The sequence below is a fragment of the Mercenaria mercenaria genome, chromosome 16 (genome assembly GCF_021730395.1).
Source record: "Mercenaria mercenaria strain notata chromosome 16, MADL_Memer_1, whole genome shotgun sequence".
Taxonomy (NCBI): domain Eukaryota; kingdom Metazoa; phylum Mollusca; class Bivalvia; order Venerida; family Veneridae; genus Mercenaria; species Mercenaria mercenaria.
In genome coordinates, this window is record NC_069376.1 from 33538392 (window position 1) to 33554473 (window position 16082).

The window sequence follows — 16082 nt, forward strand, 5'->3', positions numbered from 1 at the left end:
TAAGTCCAAAAGGGGCAATAATTATTGCAAAAAGCAGGATGGAGTTATGTTGCTTGCTGTACAGGGTCAGCTTATGATGGTGAACAAGTGTTGCAAGTTTCAAAGCAATAGCTTTGATAGTTTAAGAGAAAAAGTTGACCTAAACATAAAACTTAACCAAGAAATCTGATATTTTCTAAGTCAAAAAGGGGCCATAAATCTTGCAAAAAGCAGGACGGAGTTATGTTTCTTGCTATACAGGGTCAACTTATGATGGTAAACAAGTGTTGCAAGTTTTAAAGCAATAGCTTTGATAGTTTAGGATAAAAGCTGACCTAAACATAAAACTTAACCAAGAAAACTGATTTTCTAAGTCCAAAAGGGGCAATAAATCTTGCAAAAAGCAAGATGGAGTTATGATTCTTGACGTACAGGGTCTGCTTATGATGGTGAACAAGTATTCCAAGTTTCAAAGCAATAGCTTTGATAGTTTAGGAGAAAAGTTGACCTAAACATAAAACTTAACCAAGAAATCTGATATTTTCTAAGTACAAAAGGGGCCATAAATCTTGCAAAAAGCAAGATGGAGTTATGTTTCTTGCTATACAGGGTCAGCTTATGATGGTGAACAAGTATTCCAAGTTTCAAAGCAATAGCTTTGATAGTTTAGGAGAAAAGCTGACCTAAACATAAAACTTAACCAGGCAACGCCGACGCAGACGCCGACGCCGACGCCGACAACCGCTCAAGTGATGACAATAACTCATCATTTTTTTTCAAAAAATCAGATGAGCTAACAAATCGAGTCTGAAGTGCAAAGCAAAACTCATAGAGTCTGAAATAGTCCAGTCTTAAATTTAGTGCATAGAAATATAGATGAAGTCTGAAATCTTGTGCATTGCAATACTTTGCAAAACAAATTGAGTCTAAAATTTAGTTCATAACAACAATTCAAGTCTGAAATTTAATGCATAGAAAAATGGGTGAAGTCTGAAATCTAGTGCATAGCAATATATAGAAAATTTAGTGCATAGCAAAACTAATCATTTAAAGCAGAAATGAATTGATGGAATAGATTACTGCCTAGCAAAACAGATCATAACAAAACAAATCAAATTAAATTTAGACTTTTCAGTTAAACAAAATAAGTGGTGGTCCACAAGATTAGCATAGTAGGCCAAGCTTGAGAATATTCATTGAGAGGTCACATGTTTGACACCTGGATATGGCTATGTTGTCCATGATGGAAGAAAATGTGTTGTAAGTCATTAACACTCTGCCTCTGATACTTGTATGTTAGCTGTAAGTTATTTGTAGAGAACAAGTCGGTACCAGCACAGAAACACTGTATAGGTTAACTGAAAACTTACATAACTAAAATTCTGTTAGAAAACGATGTTAAACACAAAACCCGACTGAACAAGTGGCGCATATTTACATTTTATTTTACCTTTTTTAGGGGAGCACCAGGTCAATGTCAACACACAGCAATGATCTAACAACATCAGGACCAAGGACGAAGGTGAAGGTCACACAAGCCTTAAGTTTCTTACCATCATACCTGAGCACAGCTTCTGGGATGGCAGACACAACAAAACTGGGGTCATCAAAGAGCGGACCTATCATTGGACAGATTATAAGAAATGTAACTGCAAATTCTAAAGCAAATGCGTCAGAGAAATCTAAGTCAAATACAGTTTTTATGCCATTCCAGTTTCAGCATCCATTTCCAGGGACACCAGGTGTGGTCATGTCATCTTCAGTTGTTCCATCACAAAAAGTTTCAGTGGCGGAAGGAACTACTTTTTCTTCCGGTGGACTAACAACTGTGTCTGCTGAAACTGTTCCTGTAAGTTCTAAAAATAGTTCACACAGTGAACTGATGTATGTACAGATAGGTAATACAAAAGGGGAAGTGGATACCATCCAGGCTCAGATTGTAAATATTGACCCTGAAGTGTTCAAATCTAGAGGTAGTCAGGATGGTTGCCCTAGTAACATTACTGAAATTCCACTTGAAAATGTTTTGCAATTGAGGAAAGTGTCTGAAGGTTTATATGTCATCACATCTGAACCAGAGGTTGGCAAAACAGACACAGGGTCACAGTCAAAATTCACCCAGCCAAGTGCTAAAACGTCTGCTTCCATTTTACCAACTAGTCATGTGACAGGAAGTGCTAGTCACATGACAGGAAGTGTTAGTCATCTTGTCAGCTCAGAAGGTCATTCGGGTCGTTTTGTGTGCAGTATTTGTAGGGCAAGTTTTGAAGAGCATCATCAGCTTATCTTACATGGGAATGTTCATTTTCTTGAAAGTAGTCGATTAAAGTGTGACAGACCTAGTTGTGGTCAGAAGTTTAGATCTCATTCAGCCCTAGAAAAACATTTAAAATCAGAGCATAGTGCAGATTCAAGTGACAGACTGTCTACTACAGACAGTGATGACCCTAGACCTTACAAATGTGATCCTTGTGTTACGGCATTCAGGTTAAAAGGTCATTTAACCAAACATTTTCGCTCACGTGCACATTTCAAGAACTTGGAAGCTCTTGGAAAACTACCAATTGGTACATGGGAAAAAGTGGAACAGAAAGTGTCGGACATTGATGCTTATACTGTTGAAGAATTTCTAGCAAAAGTGGACATCTTAGTGCATATAGGTCACGGTAGATCATCGGGTCAAAGTTCATGGTCACAAAAGGATGTAAGCGTCGAGGAGGATGAGGTGTTTATTGAGAATGACGGCAGTGAGAGAGTACGGGTCGAAGTGAATGAACAACCGTTTGAAATTAGTACAATAGGTAAGCACTGCTTCCTAGCTTTATTATTTGGCCAGGTCACATATAGCTTGGGATTTCTGTGATATTCCACTTCTGAATCAAAAGATAATATACTATAGTATTATAATATTGTATTCCTTAAACTATTATATTCCTTTACCTTTAGCCTAGTGACAGCAAGTGATTCTGCCTTTGCGACCAGTGCAGACCAAGAGCAGCCTGCACATCCTTGCAGGCTGATCATGGTCTGTATTGTTTGCTATATGGTCAGTAAATTTTCAGTGAACACCCCTAAAATAATAAATGGTATTGCCCAAACTGAATGATGGACCAGTCTATTTTAGAAATTTAGCAGGCTAAAGGTTAATTAATGCCTTTTCCCCCAAATCAATGCCCTCCCCCACTTTATATTTCATCTCCCCAGCCCCCACATATAAGATTATTTAAGACCTTAATAAATGCCCTCTGCCGCATGGTCCCCCTCCCCAACTTATATAGTGTAATTTCCCTAGGGTCATCTATAATTAGGGAATGTATGGAAGAACATATTCTTTGATGCAATTTTAAAAAAGAATTGAAACTTTCCTAAAAAGCATAAAATTGAATTAGATATTTTGTGTACTGACCTAAACTATGTTACATCACTCCAAGTGGCGGTAAATAATCACTAACAGAGGGATTTTTGTAAATGTATGCATAGTTGCATACGTATTCTAAATACTATTAGGTGTCTACTTAAATTTGTCTTAATAGATTTGATCAAGGTTTTAGAGTATGTTAATTATTTAAGTCTACGTGGTTAATATTTTACAAGTATATTTTGAATGTTCATGGCTAGATGATTTGAAAATTGTAATGTTCTTAATCTTGATACCTCGATCACTAAGTTTTATTGAGGTGAAGTGAAATCCAGCAGGCTACATCTATTCGTGGGGACCTGTGCAAGCATAAAATTACAAACTGCCATAGTTTAATACAGAAAAGCTGTTAGACTAGCTATGATTAAGTAATTTCTGCCTTTAAATCTTCAGTTTATACCCAGATTTAGAACTATGTTACTACGAAAATCACTGATATTCATTGGTGCAAAAAAAATTCACGGACTTTACGGTTTAGCCAATCCACAAAATCAAATCTCAATGAACAAGTAAATCTCCCATTGATTTTATATTCAAAAGTTGAAATCCACTAATTCATATGCCTGTGAAATAGCAGCTTTTGCCTTAACCATCGAATTTCATGCCAACAAAATTTTGTGATTTTACAGTATGTAAGAACTTGTTTGACATCCAGCTCTTTTTGGCTATTGTCCATGGTCCGTATTTTAGCCCCATTTCCAATGCCATGTACCTTCCTTTCTTTCCTTAATTCCAAAAATAAAAAAAAATCACAAATTAAGAAAAAAAATTATTTTTTTTTAAATACATGTATTTGAATATTTTTGTCCTGACAAATAGGTTATTTAAATATCAGAAATCCACTCTATTTCAGATTCAGCCTACACTCTTAGTACATATTTAAATCTAAACACTTAAAACACAAGGCAATATAGTTATATACTCAAGTCAGTAATTTAAATACTGAATAATTTTCATACTTTATACACTTTGAGGTAGTTTTAATACCAATTCATTTTCCCTTTTTTCCCACAACTGCCATGTTGTTCCCCACATTTTGACCAGGGTCCTTTTTCCAAAATAGCTGGAAAAATTCCTACATCCAGTGCAAATTAATCATATTTAACTTGCCATATAATAAGTATGAAGTGAAATTAATGATGATGCAATTTTGCCAATTCAGGAGAAACAGAAAGATACAGAGCTTTTCCATTACCTGGAGTGTTCGTGGGTAACACTGAGAAGTTAGAAAGTGATGTTACCCAAGAGACATCTGTCACTGTCGAAGACTCGTACAAGGTGAAACCGCATAAATGTGGACTTTGTGGCCGAGGGTTTGAAACAGTGTCAGAACTCAAGGTATAGTATTGTACATGTAATTGTATTTTATGGTAACTGCTATAGTTTGATCTGGTCTCATGATGTGTTTCTTAGATAAGTAAATAGAAAATAAAGTGACTCTGCTATGACCTTGACTATTGAGATAAGGAAATCGCAATCAGGGTTAAGAGCAAACTCAAAGTTATATCTAAAATTAAGGATTGGAGTTTCTTATTACCACATCTTTGCAATTTTAGTAAATTCATGTTGTCACCAATTGGACTGTCTTATTTACCTAGATCTAAGTAGTTACTTAGTATAATACTGGAAACATACCAGATTGTTAAGTGACTTCATAACACAATAACAAGGATATCATCAAGTATAAACGGTAAATTTTTCTAAAAACAAAACTAACTGACACTATGGAAGAGTGATTTAGTGAACACAGCTATCTCACACTGTGTACTATGAATGATCGAGTGAACACAGGTATCTGACTTTGTATATGATTGATTTAGTGAAACAGTTATCTGACACTGTATGAATGATTCAGTGAACACAGCTATCTGACACTGTATGAGTGATTCAATGAACACAGCTATCTGACACTATAAAAGGTAAAGATAAAGGTCTTGTTTATTTTAGTGTTGAAAGGGCCAGCCAATTTGGCTTATGAGACACCTTTATTGTGCGTACCAATTACCTCCCAACTCCTACCACTATGCCAGGCGCCAGGCGGACAGAAGTCGGTAACCATTCATTTAACTAGCTCGCGGCTCACGAGCCGGCCTTTTTGGAACGAGTCCCATGTCAAACATCCCCCAGACGAACGCTCCCCATGGGGCTCGAACCTTCGACCTCCCGATCCCGAGGCGGACGCCTTAACCACTGGGCCACGGTGACCGGTTATTGATTGAGTGAACACATGCATGATTGAGTGAACACAGCTATCTGACACTGTATATGAGTGATTCAATGAACACAGCTATCTGACACTATATGAATGATTGAGTGAACACAGCTATCTGACACTGTATATGAGTGATTCAATGAATACAGCTATCTGACACTATATGAGTCATTCAATAAACACAGCTATCTCACACTGTGTATGAATGATTGAGTGAACACAGCTATCTGACACTGTATATGAGTGATTCAATGAACACAGCTATCTGACACTATATGAATGATTCAGTGAACACAGCTATCTGACACTGTATATGAGTGATTCAATGAACACAGCTATCTGACACTATATGAATGATTCAGTGAACACAGCTATCTGACACTATATGAATGATTCAGTGAACACAGGGTATCTGACACTGTATGAGTGATTCAGTAAACACAGGCTATCTGACACTGTATGAGTGATTCATTGAAACAGCTGTCTGACACTGTACGAGTGATTCTGTGAACACAGCTATCTAACACTGTATATGAGTGATTGAGTGAGCACAGCTGTCTAACAATGTACGAGTGAATCTGTAAATACAGCTATCTGACACTGTGTATGAGTAGTTCAGTGAACACATCTAACTGACATTGTGCGATTGTTTTAGTGAACACAACTATCTGACTGTGTATGATTGAGTCAGTGCACACACTTTTCTGACACTGACAGCTAATTCACACTGTATGATTGATTGAGTGAACACAGCTATCTGACATTGTGTATGATTGATTGAGTGAACACAGCTAACTGACACTGTGTATGATTGATTCAGCGAACACAGCTATCTGACACTGTGTATGATTGATTCAGTGAACACAGCTATCTGACACATTGTATGATTGATTCAGTAAACACAGCTATCTGACACTGTGTATGAGTGATTCAGTGAACACAGCTATTCGACACTGTATGATTGATTCAGATTAGTCTCTCTTTTTTTTTTTTTTGCTCTGAATTTTTCATCTTTTAATTAGATGAAATTAAGAAAATTGACAACTAGTCTGCTCAATAAGTAGAGTACATGTATCTTAAAAGTCAAAAGTAATTTGCAGTGACAGGCATAATTTGTTATTATATTGTGAAAGTTTGCCACTCTTGTTGAAGATGTATAAACATAAAATACCAGATGTGACATTACATCAAATAGAGATTATGTTAACTGCTGAGTTTGTACACATCAGATTAAGTACATGTTCTACTACTAGAAGTCCTTGATAATTTGTATGTGAAATTACATGTTCAGATTCCTATGTAGTAAACCCGTTTCAAAAGACCATTCTGTTGACACATACATGTAATGACAACTACAGGGTTGACTGTATTTTTAAAAAAAAGAGCCAGATTTAGGTTTATCACTACCAAATCAAATGTAAGACAACTCTGTTCACAAGTGGTCCAAATATGGAGTTCAAATCTTCCTCCCTAATGCACTTTTTCAATAGCATCTTTTTTTTATTCTAATATGTTGAAGTATTTATTTGTAGCACTCTGTCAAAATTTTGCATGCTATATAAAAATGGTGGCATGAGAATTTTAAGTCCTGAAAATAGCCTAATTTAGTTGTGTTCAACCTATCAATAAAGTCAGATATACATGTAACTCTTATCTATTGAAAATGTTAAGTGAAAAAGCCAGGGATATGAATTAATAAATTTTCATTATTGTTATTATGATCAGCATGTTGTAATGAAAGGTACAAACTAAATTTTCCGTCTGCAACTTCAGTTTTTCTTTTCACAGAGCCATCTTATCACCCATGCTGAACTGCGTCCGTACGTCTGTGAGTATTGCGATGCAGGGTTCACCAATGCACAGTCCCTGAAGATACATCTGTATACACATGCACAGGTATAATTATTTGTCATTATTTATTTTGTTGAAAAAATCAAAATTTATTTCATCAAGTCAGCTCCAAACATAACATTTTCCTGAATTATGCATGCTTGAATATTTGTTCAGGAGAAGGAAGAAATTTTTTATGGATATGTATAGGGGAGGGAGGATTTTTGACATTAAAATTTTTCAAGAACCACCTGTGATGGTTATATTTCAGAACACTGCCATTTAAACCAAATTTAACCACCCATCTAATTTAATGGACACTATTTAGTAGGCCCTTATTGTTATTCAAGATGTTCACATGTCTACATTTAGAATACATTTAAATCAATTTTTTCAGGGAACTCCATACGTATGTGGAATGTGCGGTATGAAATTTCCAAATATATCTGATCTTACTGACCATTGTAAGGGCTCACACCCTCCACCACGCCCCAGTAAACCCATAAATAAACCTGGCACAGCCACAGCAACAGCACCTGATACATTATCCAAGCAGAATGAACATTTGGTTACCATGACAACTGCAAGTCGGCAACCAGTTGGACAAACAAATGTGTACAGAGGACAGCAGGATGGAGACAGTCAAACAGGTTTAACTGTAGAAGCAATATCCCATTCTTCACAGGATCTGAATGCATTAGATGTTTCCATAGCAACAACATTACAGGGTCTGACTTCTTACAACTCTTCTGTTGAAAGCACATTGAAAAATGAATCAGATCCCAAAATCCCAGTTGTAAGTATTGAAACAAAACCAATTGAAGTTTCAGAAGACAGTGCTATTGTTATGAATACCGGTACTCAAAATAATCTTAGTCAAACAGAAATTCCAGGAACACCATACTCAACAGAACATGGTAATTTAGGGATAATATCTTCTTCTACAGTTATTGAAAACAATGATTTTAATGAAGTTGTAATTTATTTAACTGAGCCTTTGCCTAACTCTAGTTCTAACAATATTGTTGATGTGGAGTCATCAGAATTCGGAAGTTTGTCAGTTCCTGTTGTTTCAGCTATCTCATCTGACATTGTTATATCTCAACCATTGTCTCATTCAAGTCATTCAGAACATTTTCATTTTAATCCATCAGAAAGGGACCAAGCAGCTATTTCAGTTGTAACAGTTGATTATTCAGATGTGGGTAACGAAACAGATCCACCAGTAGAAATAGCTGCGGATTTAGATACTGAAAAAGAGCAACCAGTACATATGGCTGTGGATTTAGATATTGAAAATAAAGATGCATCTTCCATGTGTGTACCAGTATCTCAGGAAGAAATTGTTACCATGGGAACTGATACATCAATTCATGTGTCTGAATCAGTAGAATTTTCTGGAAATGTAGCTACGGGAAGTGAGAAAATAGTATTTGGACTACAAGAGACAGAAAAAGAAACAGTAACAGGGGAGAAGGAAGATGATGTGAAACAAGGTGTTGAATATGAAATCCAAACATTTCCTAGAACTGGGGAACCTTTTGTGGGACATGAAATAGAAACTGTGGCCACAACAGATCAAAATGTTTGTGAACCAGAAAAAGATATGGTGATTAATAAAGATGAAGCAATTCATGAACTTGAAAAAGAAACTGTCAGTGAAATAAAAGAAAATTCAGGACAGTCTGAACTTGCAGAGGATGAAACAGAGAAAAAAACCTGAAATAAGAATGATAAACAATGCAGAAGTAGCTGATGTAGCAAACAGTAAATGATGCAGAGGAAAACTCTGGTGAAGTTGATATATATTTAGTGGACAATACAGAGGAAAATTCTGCTTAACTCAAAATAAAATCAGTGAATGATACAGAGAAAATGTTTGGGGCAATAAGATATAAAAGAATGACAATGTAGACAGGAAAATTAATGAAAATGCTTGATACTACCGATGTATATTTTCAGTAAAAAAAAATAAATATTTGAAATGGAATTAGGGAATGATTTTTTCCCCATGTATTATTAAAGGAACAGTGAAGCCATTAGATAGAAGATTCATAGTCAATTTCTCGCAACATTTGCTAATGATAAAGTTAATTCAGAACTGGAAATTTCCAATTTTTCAGTAGTACTTGGACCTATACTTACATTTACATGTATTACAGAATTAAAACATAAAATTGTTGTTATATTGAATGAGATTTATAGATAAGATATATTTGCAGAGTTGTCACAGTAAACAAGGGACCACATAGTTGATTTCTTTTCTAGATATGAAAATTATAACAATATTAATGTATTTTCATGTACATTTTTGCAGTTTTATTTCTTCACATAAATGAAGGTAATCCCTCAAAGTAATGACATAGGGATGATAAAAATCACTTTATATGATACTAAAGGCCTCTGTGGCCAAGAAGTTGAGTTCATTGACATAGTATCACTTGCCACTCACTGCTGTTGTGACAAACCTCTGAGCTTGTAAAAGTCTTTTAGCTCCCTTAGCTGGAATTAATGTCCATGGTTCTACCAAGGTTTATTGTAGGGTTTCCAAACATTCTGTTCTGGTACCCTGGTAAATTGAAATTGGTCTTCTTTAGCAAATTCTCGGCGATATATTACCATTTTGTGTCGATTCGCTGTAAAACCCAACTCACTCACTCTAGAAAAATTATCTTATTACCAGAATACAGAACCATTCTATTCAAGGGCCACAAGATGCTTGAAATTACCTGAAGAAGCCCTAGTAGTGGCTCTCCTTCATTAGAGGTAGAAAAGTATCATATGACCTGGATGTGAATTGTGCTGGTGAATTAAAACCGCCAAAATAAGATTCTGCTATTTGGTCCTTTTTCACATGACAACACTTTATAAAAGATGGTGCAAAAAATTATGACAAGAATAATTGCTTCTGTTAAGTGTTTTCTTACAAATTTATCTGTTTATACTGTTTTAATAACTTTTATGTGCTCAATATTTGTGCCATATGGTATGCAAATAGAAACAGATACGATGTCCATATTTCAGACAAATTTTACATATTGTTGGGGTTTTTTTTTGTAAGAGCTGATGTTATATTGAATTTTTACTGGAAAATTAACTGGATAGATCTTTGAAGTTAGGACACATGCTTTTTTTTAAAAAAAAGAATAGTGTATTTTAATAGAACACAAGTAGAGATATTTACTTTAATATTAGGGATCAGTAAATTTTCAGACGCTGCTATTACACTAAAAAGGGCAGTAAAGTAAATTTGTGTCAAATTCATGGTTTGAGCAAAAACAGCGTTTTAACCTTTAGCCTGCTGGCGGCAAGTGATTTTGCCTTTGCGACCAACACAAAGGAAGATCAGCCTGAACATCTGTGTCTGCACTGTTCGCTATTCAATTAGTAATGATAAATGGTACTGCCCGAACTGAATGATAGACCAGTCCAATTTAGAAATTTAGCAGGGTAAAGGTTAACAATTTCACAGTATTCTTTTATAGATATTTTAGGTTTATCTGAGATTATCATTAGGTCAAAAAGGTAGTTAACTTAAAATATGACAAAATTTTAATGTTTTTGACGTAAATCTTTCAAGATTCTGTTCTGCTTCAAAGTTTCACACACAAATTGTTTTCACACTAAGTGTTAGCACAGAGCTCTTGCCATTTTTTCTTTTGAAAATACATGTAGAAACATCATGTTCATTCTGTTGAAAATAATTATTCTAACTGTTAGAGTTGTTAATATTGTTGTGTTTTAATCTTTGAATAAAATGATAAAAATCTGATCTTTTTTGTTTGATAAGCTTTCAAGTTAGTTCTGCACATTCGGATTTTTTTCTACAAACTAGAATTTGATTAAATAAAATCTGTAAAAAGATCCTTTGGAAACAATGAATGCAACCAAGCAAAATAATAGCACACACTGTTTGATTGAGTCTGTTCACGAGAGGTAATGAAAAGTGCAACACCTCTCACGCCCCCAAATCCAAGTACACAGAGACTTTTTACAGCCTCCACACGGTGCTTAAAGATTTGCTGTTGTGATAGTTAATAATAAAATCTGTAAAAAGGACACCCAAGGAACATTTAGGTAAAATTGTTTAAAAATTTGGCCTGCTATTAATGACAAGATTTTTAAAGTTTCCTATATATACATATAGGGAAAAACTGACTGCCATATATATACATACATGTATAGGGAAAAAGTGACCATGCCGCCTGGCTGCCATATATATATACATAATAGGGAAAAAGTGACCATGCACCCTGGCTGCAATGTTTTTTGAAGAATCAAAATAATTTGAACAAGCTTGGTAGAGGGTCACATGAGAAATTATTTTAAAATCTGACCAGCAGTTTAATACAAGAAAAACCTCTGATGGCCATGTTTTTCGACAAATTGGAATACTTTGAACAATCCTGGTAGTGTGTCACACGAGGACCATTTGATTGAAATTGTATTAGAATCGGACCATCGGTTTCATACAAGATTTTTAAAGTTTCCATTATATACGAGTACATATTGTAAAAGTAACCACACCCCCTGGTGACTATAGTTTTTGACAAATCTTGCCAGAGAGTCACACAAGGACCATCTGTGTAAAATTATGTTAAAATTGGGCCAGCAGTATTAAACAAGAAGATTTTCCTTTCATTTTAATTTTGTTAGGTTTAACATCGCACCACACAATTATAGATTGTATGGCGACTTCCAGCTTTGATGGTGGAGGAAGGCCCCATGTGCCCCTCCATCCATCATTTCATCATGGGTGGGCACCTGGGTAGAACCACCGACCTTCAGTAAGGCAGCAGGATGGCTTCCTCACATGAAGAATTAAACGTCCCGAGTGAGGCTCGAACCCACATCGGTGTTCTGCAAGTGATTTGAAGTCAGCGACTTTAACCACTCGGCCACTAAGAAGATATTTAAAGTTTCCACTATATACAATTAAGTGATCATGCCCTTTGGGAGCCATTTTTTACAACGAATGCAAATAATTTGAACAATCTTGGAAAAGTGTGGATGGACAGACAGAAGGCCAGACAGAAAGATGGACAGAGGAATGAGCAAGGCCAAAAACTAAATCCCTCCATCTTTGACAGGGGATAACAAATTTCAGCCAAGTGACATTCTATTCATCTTTACACCTATAATAAATGAATAACAAAATTTTGCCATGTGACATTCTGTTTATTTTTACATCTTTAATAAATTAATTACGACAAAATTCAGCCATGTGACATTCTGTTTATCTTTTATACCTCTGATAACTTTATAACAACAAAACTTAGGCATGTGACATTCTGTTTATCATATATTAACAATGTAACAATAATCTCCATAATGTGAAGTATGAAAAAAAAAACTGGGGTGCAAATTGCTAAAGTTTGTTTCTTTTTATAGTAAAGTATATAATAATAGACAATACTGCATTGTATAGTTATTGGGTTATGACTCCATATCAGAAAGTATTGCATGGAACAGTTTTTTAATTTCAATTGCATTTGCACAAAACAGTTAACCAGTTACAACAAATGCACCATAAAATAAAAAAAAATACTGTTGGCTTTTGACTAGGCTGAAAAAAAAGAACATAATAATCTGTCACTGGTTGTAGATTCAGATGGGAGTTTCGGAATATAGTTCAAGCTTAGCTGTCTGGCAGTAAAGAGGCTCTGCCAAGGTCCCGCCCAAAATAATAATTACCCTGAAAATCTGATACTCCCATCTGTACCTACAGCTAAGGCATAAAAAAAATTGTTTGTTTCCAGTATCCAGACCTACCCTAAATTTTTTGACCCGACCCTAAATGTTTTTATGGCCTTGGAGAATAATTTTTTCAACTTGCAAAACTGCACTTTTTATGCTCTAAACATGGTCAGTGATGTTAGAAATCAACTTACTGATGCTCTAAAGGCATAACCCCCTTATTTGTATTCATTTTTTGACACAATAATAATTTCCGAAAAGTCTCCCCAGGAAGGTCTAATACGGGGAGTAGAAACTCCGTATAAATCAATACATTTATCTGTATTATGCTGTCGTCCATACCTGTAAATATCAACCAGTCGTTAGCGATCGATATTTTGTTTTCGCCACTATCAATTAGGGTGTAATTAGCATATTACCTCATGTTAATCATGGAGCTATAACACTTATTGTTCAAAGGGTTTACCAGTCACATGTTAAGTGGCGTATTAGAATCAGATTGATTAAGGATTGAGAAACAATGCGATGCATTGGTGAATCTAATTATGATTAACTGAGCTATTCCCTGAAGAATTCCACTACTAAACCTTTAAGGGCGATTTTGTTGGATTGAAAACAGAGCTGTCGGAGACCAACGCTCGATATTCAACAGCTTGTGTTGAATGATAATCAAAGGCTATTGTAATATAAAATAGGGTAGGAACTGCATAGCTTACACTCATGATAGGAACAGGTATGAGTTTCATCATTCCATTAGGGGTACTGAGATACCATTACATATAGAATTTAACCAAAAATCCTAAGTTGAAAAAGGGCATATTTTGTAAATGCAAATTGAGTTAGACCCTTGCACTGCAGGTCAATCATGACAGTGAACTAGTGTGTTAAGTTTCAATCCATTCCCATTAGTGGATACTGAGATACCAGCTTACATACAAAAACTTAACCAAAATTCTATGTTGAAAAGGGGCATAATTTTGTAAAAAAGCAAAATAAAGTTACAGGACCTGCTTGTGCATGTCGATCATGACAGTGAACAAGTGTGTGAAGTTTCAATCCATCCCATTAGTGAGTATGAATACAGCTACATACAAACCTTAACCAAAAAATTGTAAGTGGAAAAAGGGGCATAATTTGTAAAAAGCAAAATAGAGTATGGACCCTGTGCAATGTAATCAGTTTATCACAGTAAATAAGTGGAGTTTCAATCCATTCCCACAAGTGGTTACTGAGATACCAGCTTACATACAAAACTTAACCAAAATATCTAAGTCGAAAAGGGCATAATTTGTAAAAAAGCAAAACAGAGTTATGGAACCTGTGCAATGTAAGTCAGTTATCACAGTAAATAAGTGTGTGAGTTTCATTCCATCCACAAGTGGTTGCTGAGATACAGCTTACATACAAAACTTAACCAAATGGGACGCGGACGCCGACGCGGACGCCGACGCATGGGCGAGTCCAATAGCTCTACTATTCTATGAATAGTCGAGCTAAAAATGGAAAATAACAGAAAGCTGACACTTTTCTTAATCTTGTAGAGCCATAATTATAATTATTGTTTAAAATGTCAGATTTCTACATACAGAAACAAACATTCTTCTTGAACGTACGGAATGTTTCAAACAAAATTGTTGTTTAAACTCCAAAAATTAGTTTAATAAATTTAATCTTAAAACTGATGTGTGAAAAATACAATGTATTTAAATTAAAATAACAATATTTTTTTAAAAAGGCCAACAACGAAGTTACATTTAGTATTCGAACTTTTAGATAAAACTGCAGAAAATCATCTAGGTTAAGCATTAATGGAGAACAGCAATATCAACAAATTTAGCAAAGTTACAGTTCTGATTATTTCATTAAATAGTCTAAGTTTTGTTCTAAATGCTAATCACAGGCAAATATATGTAAAAAACGACATCTTTCTCTCTGGGTAAGACAAGTCTAGATTTAGCCATTTTCACAGGGCGAAAAGTAACATTCATGTAGATATTTTCCATTTAAAAACAGATGCAGGCAATAATTTCATGGCAGAACTTTTGTTTTCAACAAAAAATTCAACAAATGCTTTCCCAGATTTTCACTGAAAGGACGAGTTAAACTGTAAGGCGTATGTGTTTGAGTAATAGCAGAATAACCTACGGCATACGCTTCGATTGGACGACAGTATAAGATAAGATAAATGCCGGTTTCCAGTCCCCGTATCAGTTGTTCCAGGTCTCCCTTAATAAAAAAAAATCAAAAAAAAAAAAAAAAAATCCGACCTACCTACCCTAATTTTTTTTAGCATGTTATTGGAAACAAAGATTTTTTTTTTAGGCCCAATCTTGCATACTGTATTTTAAAACTGTAGAACAATAGATACAATCATGAAATCTACAAAAATTAGTCAGGCAAAAAATATGATTTCAAAGTAAACCAGTAAAAGTCTAACCAGGTAACCTGGTCTACAGAAGACAATTACAAGAACAGTATGAAGACACATACAGTAGCTATTGTAGATAGGGTAATTTTTGCTTTGGCTATATGTATTTAGCAATTTCAAGGTTAGAAGTCTTATTCACAGCGTTAACCCTTACCCTGCTAAATTTCTATAATGAACTTGTCCATCTTTCAATTTGGACAGTACCATTTAGTATTTGAAGGGGTGTTTACTGAAAATTACTGACTGAATAGCGAATAGTGCAGACCATGATCAGACTGCATGGATGTGCAGGCTGATCTTGGTCTGCACTGGTCGCAAAGGCAGAATCAATCGTGTCCAGCATGGTAAGGGTTAAGTACAGTCAAGCCTGTGTTAAAGACCACCTCTGAACAGAGACCACCTTTCTCAAAAGATCACATGTTTTGTTTCCCATTTTAACATTTACAGTGTATTTTAACCTGTGAATAAATACCACCTCCCAATAAAGACCACATTTTGGCTCTCCCAAGGGGGGTCTT

General features: G+C 35.2%; 1 protein-coding gene across 1 annotated transcript in view; it reads left to right on the top strand.

Moving 5' to 3' along the window:
• LOC128549602 (uncharacterized) overlaps positions 1-11211 on the top strand; it is a 32016-nt gene extending 20805 nt beyond the window's left edge. Inside the window, exons 12-15 of the mRNA XM_053526649.1 lie at positions 1439-2780; positions 4560-4735; positions 7398-7505; positions 7837-11211. Coding sequence (XP_053382624.1) covers positions 1439-2780; positions 4560-4735; positions 7398-7505; positions 7837-9162 — 2952 coding nt within the window. The 3' untranslated portion in view covers positions 9163-11211. The remainder of the gene's footprint in view (positions 1-1438; positions 2781-4559; positions 4736-7397; positions 7506-7836) is intronic.
• Positions 11212-16082: the final 4871 nt, after the last annotated feature.